Source organism: Neolamprologus brichardi, chromosome 6 (assembly GCF_056152115.1).
Source record: "Neolamprologus brichardi isolate AB-2024 chromosome 6, ASM5615211v1, whole genome shotgun sequence".
NCBI lineage: Eukaryota > Metazoa > Chordata > Actinopteri > Cichliformes > Cichlidae > Neolamprologus > Neolamprologus brichardi.
In genome coordinates this window covers 26,642,017-26,652,962 of record NC_142109.1, presented here as the reverse complement: position 1 = coordinate 26,652,962, position 10,946 = coordinate 26,642,017, and the positions used below count along the sequence as shown (strand labels likewise).

The window sequence follows — 10,946 nt, the reverse complement described above, 5'->3', positions numbered from 1 at the left end:
ATGAAGACCATCTATATCATCTGTATTTTTTGCTGTAAGTGGCTTAGAAAAATTATATTAATGTAATTAATTAATGTATTAATGTTTTCTAACATTTGTTTAACTCCGCGATGCCCTATATCTTGCCAATTTTAGCAGCTGCATTGGCAGATGGAATCAAGTTGATGAAGGTAGAAGGATTTCAGGGCAGAAATGTCTCCTTCCAGTGCTCACACAAACTTGCATGGGCGTATGATAAATACTTTTGCAAAGATCCATGTGGGAGCAAGAAAGACAGGCTGGCTACTGTAAAATCTGGTGGAAGAGCAGAGTCCGGGAGGATAACTCTGGTGGATTCTGGAGATGGATCCTTCACTGTGACCTTGAATCATCTCCAGCTGTCAGACTCACATCAGAAATATTGGTGTGGAGTGGACAGGCCTGGTTTGGACACATACACTCAGATACAGCTTACAGTAAAGAAAGGTATGTCATCATTTTATTTCTTCTGAGTTTATTTTATCACTACGCTTAATTTGAATTATGCATCTGCATTCTTACTTCAAAAGATAAGGAAAAAAAATACTCCATGTTTCTTATAGTTCTTTATTTCAGAAAAAATTACTGCATAAAAAAAGCATAGCTTATGAATTAAAATGCATTTTATAATCCGGTTTATAATCTAGTGGTTCCAAGTAATTTCCCCTCGTGGCTTGACTGGATCTTCTTGTTAAAAGATTCAAAAGATTTATTTCCCCTTTTTTCTTCTCATTTGGTTTTATTGTATTTTTGGAGGCTCAGTGAAGAAAAACATCCAGTTTATAACATATTAGAAACATCAGATCATTAAAAAAAATCAAATAGGTGTATTTTAACTTTTGTTTTTCTCTTTCTAAGTCATCTCTCGATAAGCTATATTAATACAAAGTTGTTAAAACTAGCTTCTGGACACCTGGAGTGAATACATCTGTAAAATGCATCAATTCCTTTTTGCATCAGTATATTAATAATTTCACTTATATATCCATGACATAAAACCTATTTTGCAGAGAACATCCCTAGATATATATAAAAAATAAAGGTATCTAAAAACAGTAATACTTATTGCAGAATTAAATTTTGAATGAAAAACTTTTACTTTTAGAATATATATATTGTATATTGATTAGTTAATAATAGTACCGTAATTTGCCACTTTCTCTTATACAGCTATTGAAACTGAGACACCTGATGTTCCTACCACATGGACATATCAGAATACCAACACAACACAGTTAACAACTGGAACCGACACCATTAAGCCTACAAAACCTTCAACAGGTATAAAAACAATGTATTATAAATTATTGATTTACAGTCCTTACAAATATAAATTCTGGATACATTTTACATAAAGAAGTAATATTGAGTCCTGTTTTGCAGAATCATTCTCCACTAAAGAACAACCTAAAATCAGCACAGGTGAGTTTCCACTTGAGGATGTGATTGGTGTATAAGTTATTGATGAATAAGATGATTCTATAATCTTGTTTTCATCAGGCACCGTTGTGTATGCTGCAGTCGGGGGCGTTGCTATGACATGTCTCCTAATGCTGACAGTATGCTTCAGGAAGTACAGAAAAACCTCAAAACCTCAACTACAAGTTTGCTTCAACAACACAGATCTAAGCAGTGCGCATCAACAAGAGGTATGAGATGGAAAACTGGAGATCACACTATCAGGAGGTTCATTCACAGCCCTCCTAGAGATCAGTGATTGCCTTAGACAGCAAATTAAATAAAGTAGAAAATGATTGGGTTTTTTTCATGCATCAAATGTAAGTATGTGACGAGGGGTTTTCCAAAAGTCATTTCTCATTTTTTTATATTGTGGAATTTTTCAATGGGGATGTGTTAAAACCACAGTGTTACATTAGTGTTGTGCTAAAGGAATGGTTTGACATTTTAAGTAAAATGCTTCTTCCCCTTACAATTGAAAATCAAAAGTCATATTGTGTATAGCTCTGGTGATAAATCTGGGTCAACTAAAAAGGTATTCTTGCAAAGGAACAGATACTGGCACTGGAAGTCACTCCTGTTTCAGAAGCACACACTCACTGACACCATTAGATGCAAAGATAAGTTCTACTGTCTTCCTGTTAAAAGTAGCAAGATAAAAGTACTAACCTTTGAGCAACATGACGGTTAACTAAGCACAATTAAGAAAGTGAGAAGGGGGAGAGATAGCTAGTCTGGCTCTGGCTGGTGAGCTGGTACGCAGAGAAACTGAATTCTGCCTTCAAGTGTCTCAGAAATACACTGACTAACATTTTACATTTCTGTTTAATTTGTAGTGAATTACATTTGAAGAAGAGCACAGAGGCCTTTTTGAGTAGGAGCCTCATACTCTACCAGTCAAAAGTTTGGACACACCTTCTCATTTAATGATTTTTCTGTATTTTTACTACTTTCTACATTGTAGATACATACTGAAGACATCAAATGTATGAAGCAAACGTTATGGATATTTGCAGCAAAGAAAAAATATAAATAACTCAAAAAATGTCTTATATTTTAGATTCCTGAAAGTTGCCAGCCTTTGCTTTGTAACAGCTCTGCACACCCTTCTCTCAGTGAGCTTCATGATGTAGTCACCTTTGCCTTCTTAATGGCGTTGGGACCATCAGTTGTGTTGTGCAGAAGTCAGGTTGGTGCACAGCTGACAGCCCTATTTAAAAACTGTTGTAATTCATATTATGGCAAGAATCAATCAGCTAAGTAAAGAGAAATGACAGTCCCTAACCCATCATTATTTTAAGAACTGAAGGTCAGCCAGTCCAGAAAATTGCAAAAAAATAAGGGCCAACTGGCTCACATGAGGACTGCCCCAGGAAAGAAAGACAAAGAATCACATCTGCTGCTTAGGATAAATTGATCTGAGTCACCAGCCTCAAAAATTGCAATTTACATTGCAATCCACACCTCAGATTAGAGCCCAGATAAATGTTCCAGTAGCAGATATTCCTTTACATCAACTGTTCAGAGGGGACTGTGCGAATCCGACCTTTATGGTCAAATAGCTGCTAAGAAACCACTACTAAGGAAAAGCAACAAGCAGAAGAGACTTGCTTGGGCCAAGAAACACAAGGAATAAACATTGAACCAGTGGAAATCTGTGTTTTGGTCTTATGAGTCCAAATCTGAGATCTTTGCTTCCACCCGCCGTGCAGAAAAGGTGAACTGATGGTCTCTATATGCATGGTTCCCACCGTGAAGCACAGAGGAGGTGGCGTGATGGTGCTTTGCTGGTGACACTGTTGGGGATTTATTCAAAATTGAAGACACACTGAACCAATATGAGTACCACAACATTATGTAGCAACATGCTATCCCATCTGGTTTGCGTTTAGTTGGACTGTCATGTGTAATTCAACAGGACAATGACGCCAAACACGCCTCCAGGCTGTGAAGGGCTACTTGACCAACAAGTATTGCGACAACTAACAACGAGTCTTTCACATCACTGTGGAGGAAATATAGTCACTTTAGGAAAGCTTTTTAAGCCTGATTGCCTGTTTAAGGTCATACAAAAGCATCTTTAAGTCTGGTCTTTGATTGGACCTAGTCTTTGACTCTCTCCACCCTCTGGAACACAAACTCTCAAAACATGTGGTTATCCAGACTGGGCTTTCATCAAATCAGCAAAGATGCACAGAAAAAAAAAAAATTATCCATTGTTTATCTGCACACAGCTGTTGTCACAAACGTTGCACTCGCTTATGTCATTGTCATGAGACATCACGGTTTTAGTAACGCAATAACGCAGCGTTCCTACGGGAAAGTAACGGTAATCTAATTACCGAGTTGCAATCGTAATCCCTTACTTTAATCGTTACTTGAAAAAAGTAATCGGATTACAGTAAGGCCCATCTCTGCTTACGACACCAACTCTCTGCCATCTTTAATCCAGTTTTGAGATCCCTTTCAGACACCTTAGTGCTAGTGTGTTTCATATCATCTTCCTCCTGCATAACCCAAGAGTGCTTGAGCTTCAGGGCAAAAAATGGTAGCCAGACATTCTGGCAGGGCTCTAGAGTGTGACCAATTTGGTCGCAAATGCGACCAAATTTTTCTGTGGTGCGACTAAAAAAAAAAATTGGGTCACACCTGTGCATCTGCAAAGCTCTGCAACTCTCCGTGTGGTCAACAACAGACACACATTATCCCCCTATCATGGACTAAACCAATCAGAGATAGTCAGGGGCGGGACCTCTCTGATTGGCCGTGGTCCAGTTGAAAGTGCAGGTGGAAGAGAGAGGTGAGTAGTCTGAATAAGGCGATATCAATTCATTAACAGAGTCAACACAAAGACATAAACACAGAGCGGACCCGACGCATCAGAATCAGCTTTGTCTTTCTCGGCTTGCTCACCTTAGAGCTTAGCGTTTTTGATGCGTTGGGTCCACTCTGTGTTTACGTCTTTTTTGCGCTGATTCTGAGCTGCAAGTTTTGTCTCTCTCCAACCAAAATTTGCCGAGCCAGCAGCAAAAGAAGCAGCAAACTACGCTTCACATTTGATCAATGTCGTCATGAATTCCCTCTGACTTTTGCTGTTTTGCTTCCACCACGATAAAAATCACACTTCATACACAGCTCTCTGTGTGTACTTCAAGAACAGTTTCCCGTCTCAAATCTGTTTTCTGCATTATTCATTCGCATATTACCCACCAGTCTACCGTTGTTTACAGCGCTGTCTTTTTCTTTTTTCACTTAAATGACCTCCGACAAGAAAGCCAAATTTTTGCACTTCAATACTGAAGAAATTTAAACTTCTTAAAATTATGCCAAATTGCAGAATATTGCAGAATATTTTTAAGGTTATCTGCTATTAAAGCCAGACCAGGAAAATCTCCTTCATGTTTTTCTGTGTTTTATTCTCAGTTACTTTCACACAAAGGCATCTGCTGTGATGTTCACAATTCTGATAAAGTCTCACATGTATCAGTACTGATAAATGATCAGAATTATAATATTTCTGACTGTCTGAGGCTAAATTGAATCGAATCAGGACTTTGAGAACCGGAATCGAATGGATTATAGAAATCAGTGATGATACCCAGCCCTAGTGAGCAGCCTAGGCCTCTCCCCACTACCTTTCAGCAGCATGCAGCAGCAAACAGGTCGTCAGAGGAGGCCAAGATGATGATTAAGCTTAACATTTTCTACAATATTGACAAAGCACTTTAAGCACAAGATTGTTAGTTAATAATTTAGAAATGAATATTGTCTGTATGGACTTCCCCCCCAAAGAGGGTGCACATGTAAAACTGCGGTGTTAAGCGATGCGGTTGAAAAATTTGTGTGCGCCTAACTTTTGTGCCGGTACGCCTAAATTTTTAAAGTTAGGCGTACCGGTGCGCCCATGTCAAAAAGTTAGTCTAGAGCCCTGTTCTGGGTTTTCAGAATTCATATTTCCTGAAGTTCCATGGTTCCTGGTGGTAGTGTGATGGTCCCCCGACTATCACACTACCACCACCATGTTTGACTGTTATTGTGAAGTATTTTTTATTAAATTGTAAAACTAACACATCTTAGCAGTAGTGTTTACCAAGTAACTCTCCCATAGATGCCCATTTTTCCTTTCTTATTATTGAATTATGAACACTGACCTTAATTAAAGCCAGTCATTACTGCATTTCTCCAGATGTTTTTCTGGATTCTTTTTTTGTTTATTACTCTTGGAATAATTTTGGTCGGCCAGTGACACCCGGAGAGATTCACCACTAGTCCAAGTTTTTGATATTTGTTAATAATGGCTCTGACTGCGGTTTGCTAGAGTTCCAAAGCTTTAGAAATGGCTTTGTAACCTTTTCTAGACTGATAGATGTCAATTACTTTGTTTTTCAGCCGTTTCTTTAGATTGTGGTATGATGTGTTTTAGCCTACTTTTCCTTGGCAGACAGGCTCTATTTAAGTGTTTTCTTTATCAAACAGGTCTGGAAGTTAGCAGGTCTAGGTGTGTGTAGTGAAATTGAACTCAGCTTTTCAAAAAAAAAAAGGTTAATTAATGACTTGATGATGATTTAACAAGAGGATGCAATTATTTTTTCACAAAGGGCCAGGAAGATTTGGATTACTTATTTTTCCTTAATAAACATTTGTTTTAAATGCATTTTGTATTTACTCCAGTTCTCTTTAAATAATAAACAAAAATGTATTTGATGCTCTGAAACATTTAAGTGTAAGAAATATGCAAAAAACTGAGAAATCAGGAATAGGGGAAATACATTTTGATGGCACCGTGCATGCCTCTATCCTTACTGTTTAAATTGTTGTCTAATTCACATAGTAATTACTCAGCTAAAAGGTAATGCTATTCAATGCCATGTGAGTAAAATAAAATAAAATAAATATTTTGAACATATAAGAAAATTCTGATTTATTTATGTTTGTTTTTTATTTTTGTCTGTTTTCAAGGGAGCAGAGCATCTTCAGAAGTTACCTGGGCGTTCCTCTGTTCATACACACCATCAAAGACTGGATCCACCAGCAACTGAACCAACAGAAACGACATCTACCGTACACCTTCATATCTATGAGAACATGTCCGTGTCCAACCTTGCTGCAGCTTCAGAACATACACCCACAGAGCATCAAAATGACCACGATAATAACTCTGGGATCTACATAAATCCTTTGCCAGATGTAATATCTGAAAGAACAGGTGTTAGCAAGTGTAGCAAACACAGAGATAAACCTCTGACATGCAAAAATACAACGAGCGGTACTAATAGTGCATCTCCTTGTGTCTCCAGAGCCCCCTGTGAATCCACCGAAGAGAAGCCCAGAACACTTTGGTTTGGTTTAGATTTATCAGGAGTAAATCAGAGGTGATCTCAAAGATACAATTTAGATATTTTTCTGACAGTTATAAGCAAAACCTATTTCCATCATTATAAGCTTTTACACTAAATGGTGCTGTTAAGTGTTTTGATTACACATGTGGCTTAATATGTGTGTCTTAATCAAATTTACCTTACACTGTGTGAACTACCATTTGACACTGTTAATATTTCTAGGTAAGTTCAGGGGAAGTGCTGGACTACATCCCTAGTGAATGAATATATTTAGTAGCTAGACTGCGTATTTGCCTTTGGTGTGAGTTTGTAGTAAAAGTGATTTGTACTTTTTCACTTAGTTAATTGTAGTAATGATATAGTTCTGCATTTGTGATACATGTAGTGTATTTTGAGGTTGATGCTTATCTGGAAGTATTTTGTGGGAGGGTAGTTTCAGTAGCTCCCTTTAAAAAGAAAAAAAGAGGTCACCATAGTGGAGGAAACGCATGTATTCCGATGACTCCTAGTGGTCATATGAATAAAGACACGTTGGCAGTGAGGGCTGATATAAATAACCAAATATGAACTTCCTGTACCTTACTACAAAAAAAAAAAATCATATTTTTGTAATATAATGTCACACTGATGCCTAGCTCTCAATGAAGCAAAAAAAAAAAAAGCTGTTTCAAGATGGCGTATTTTATTTGTCGAAAAGACAGTCGCTTCTTGACATAAGATCTAACATAAAAACAAAGACAAAATTAATAATTTCGAACTGGAAATAAGCCATGAAACAGTTTCAAAAAGATGCAGCAGAGAGAAACAAACAAAAACGTTGAACTCGCTAAGCTCTTTGTTTAATGCTTTCTATAAATAATAGTTTCATGTACTTTGTCTAATATTAAAAAACTAAATCTTCTACTTAAATGTCTGCTTGGCAAACCTAGTTGTCCAACCAAGTCTTGTTAATCATGCCTGTTAACATGCAAATTGTCACGGTTTGGCATGGCAAACCGTGGGGGTGTAGGGAAGGAGGACCCAGGCGCGGTGCTGTGTGTATAAACAGTGCGTTTATTTACAGTGTTTGGAAATAACAACAATAAATTCCCGTGCTTTCCCCAGACTCCCGTGTCGTGTCTTCTCCCAGTGTTTGTGCTCTCCGCTCCCGTGTCTCAGCACTCCTCGTGCTGGCTGCGATCTGGCGCTCCACACTTCTCCTGGGGACACAATAGAAGCAGCCGTCAGGACACATAAAACCGCGGGCATACACATACACTAACTAGGCTGAACTGGATGACTGATGTGGAGTCTAACGCAATGATCCCGCGTCGGTGGGAGCTCCAAGACTCTCTTAAGTAGCTCCCCCGACGAGGCCTGATCAGCAGCAGGTGCGTGCCTTCGGGTGTGGCCAGTCCCCTAGCAGGGCCACACCCACCAGGCCTGAAGGCTCCTATAAACGAGTGCTCAGACACACAGCCACCCACACACATATGTAGCATAGAGCCAAAAGGGGAAGCAACACCAAAAATACATAAGATATAACTAGTCCATAACTGCTCAGGGATCCTGGGTTGCTCAGACCCAGAACCCTGACACAAATACCCCTACTTAATAAGAATACTCAATAAATGCTATATTAGACCTCAAGAGTGTTTGTTTGCTTGTTTGTTTGTTTGTTTTGTTTTGGGGTTTTTTTTTGGGGGGGGGGTCCACTTGGGAGTAACGGGCTATATGGAAAATTTTTCCAAGAACCTACCAAATTTTAGTCCAACATTAGTTTCTTTTACCATCTCTATGAAAAATATAAAGTCTCTCTACCTGCTTAATGCTGAAGAAAGTTCAACAGTCACTAAACGTGCTGAATAACTGGTGCACAGTTGGTTTATTATAAAAAATGAAACCGCTTCCTGCAGTGGTTGAATGTTATGGGTGTACAGTTTTTTACATGAAAGAGGAAGAGTTTCAAAGCCATGACCATGAAAGCACCTGACTGAACACAGGGAGACAATCATTAGTCCAGGTTGTTACCTTCTTCAGTGGCTGAGTGGAGAACCTGACTCTGGCCTGAAGGTAAATTGGAAGTAATGGGAACCATCTTTGACTCATGGAGAATAACTACAGCTGTCATTATTACTATACTACACATCCAAGGTGAGTTTTATATTATTTAGATTTAAAACCTAGTACTAGTCTGCTTATTACAAAAATAATTAAAATGTGTAACTAACACCAATGTTTTATGACAGCAGTAATTGGCACCAAAACCACAGTTTTTTCTGGTGTGGAAGGTGAGAGTTTTGTCTTCAGATGTGAATATCCAAATGGCCTGACGGAGAATTTGAAGTACTTGTGCCGTATTGATGAATGCTCCAGTTACTTGATAATGACAGACAAACATAACCGGTGGGAGACCAAAGGACGCTTCTCCATGTACGACAACACCACTGGAAGCTTCTTCATTGTCAAGGTGGATAAACTGAGGTTAAATGACAGTGGGACGTATCAGTGTGGAGTGGATATCAGCCTCCAACCTGATTATCACAGCGCCATAAAACTGAATGTTTCCCAAGGTACAGTATAAATATTTACACCACAGTTCTCAGCTGGCTGGCTAAATATGGTCTCCAGTTATGCATATTTCAACTACTCAGAGCAGACTGGTTTCTGGCTAGTGGGAATTGTCTCATAGGACAACCTCAACTGAGATGAAATAAATAAGTTAAATAAGTTAACTAAGGTTAAAAAATAGACGGTATATGTGCTGTCCAGCAAGGTGATGAATTCACAGGAATAAAATATTATAGTTCTTATGAATTCTGTTTGTGACCCCAAAAATAATAGGCCATAAATGACATTCATGAGAAATCAGTTGTACTAATTTTTCCCCTTCCATGTTCTGCTTTCATGAGGTTTCTGTTTCTATAAAGATGTACAGTGGAGTCGAAAAGTTGGACTTACTTTTTATTTTAACTTTATCTTTTAAAATATTTCTATGTAAATGTGAAAATATCTTGAAAAGCTTTAAAGTACACACTTATAAATTAATTTTGTATAATTAACTGACCAAAAGCAAATTTGTGTTATTGATTGTGTTATTGCTTTGTTACAAAAGGTCAGATTCAGTTATCTCCTTTTCACGTAAACAACATTCAAGCAATATTCAAGTGTATTTATGGACATTTTTCCCCCCGTTTATACTCAATATATATACTCTATAATGTTCTTCCTCTACCCCCCCCCCCCCCCCATTTTTGCACATGTTGAGGAGCGTGTCAGGCTACATTTCACTGTGTGTTATACTTGTATAACTATGCATGTGACAAATAAAGAACCTTGAACCTTTAAGCATTAGTGTAGTTTAACGTTCATAGTTTTATAAGTGAAATTCAGAACATAAGGGACTTTCTCGTCAATTGACTGGAGGTTTCTTCTGAGGAAGTAAACAAGACTAAATCATGTGGGTAACATACCAGTATTTCACAGACATGACCGGAAAGGAAGCCATGTCTGCTGCTAAATAGTTTGAGACTTCTGGCCTGAACAGCCTAAATAGATGGCAGCATTTATGAAGATAAAAAAGGAAAAGAGCGATGCAGCAGCATATCAGACCAACAGCGAAACAGGGTGGTTAGAAGCTATTTTGGGCTTGAACACGTGCACAGAATCAATTTCACTCTTAGCAAGGAGAAGTGGTACTTCAGTCTCATGAAAACTTTTCCACCCAGTAGTTTACATGCTTGCAAAGAAAACGTCACGCTGCAGTAACATATTTAGCAATTTGAAAAAGAAAAGCATTTTTAAAAATTGAATAAGAATTCAATTAGAATTTTCAATGCATTTTCCAAGGGTTGGAGGGCCAGAGACTAAATCCCAGCCACTATAGGGTGGCCTTAAGTACACCCTGAACAGGCCGCCAATCTCATGCAGGGCTAACACATAGAGAGAGCCAACCACTCACACTATGGGGCAATTTAAAATCACAAATTAACCAAACCTCATTAGTTGCATGTCTTTGGACTGTGGGAGGAACTCGGGGTACCTCTGTGCATACTTTCATTTTATTTGCTCATTTATAAATTCCTCTTTTTGTATTTTCATTTTCCTGTAAAAGTAATACCAGCCAATAGTGAAGACACAATAGAGAGTAAG

At 38.2% G+C, this 10,946-nt stretch overlaps 1 protein-coding gene across 1 annotated transcript; it reads left to right on the top strand.

Annotated features, from left to right (window-relative positions):
- On the top strand, window positions 1–6,852 carry LOC148102563 (uncharacterized). Its single transcript, XM_087842583.1, has 6 exons — window positions 1–34; window positions 136–465; window positions 1,189–1,299; window positions 1,402–1,440; window positions 1,519–1,667; window positions 6,436–6,852. Exons 1-6 carry the CDS (start codon window positions 1–3, stop codon window positions 6,850–6,852), a joined length of 1,080 nt encoding a protein of 359 aa, XP_087698709.1.
- Window positions 6,853–10,946: the final 4,094 nt, after the last annotated feature.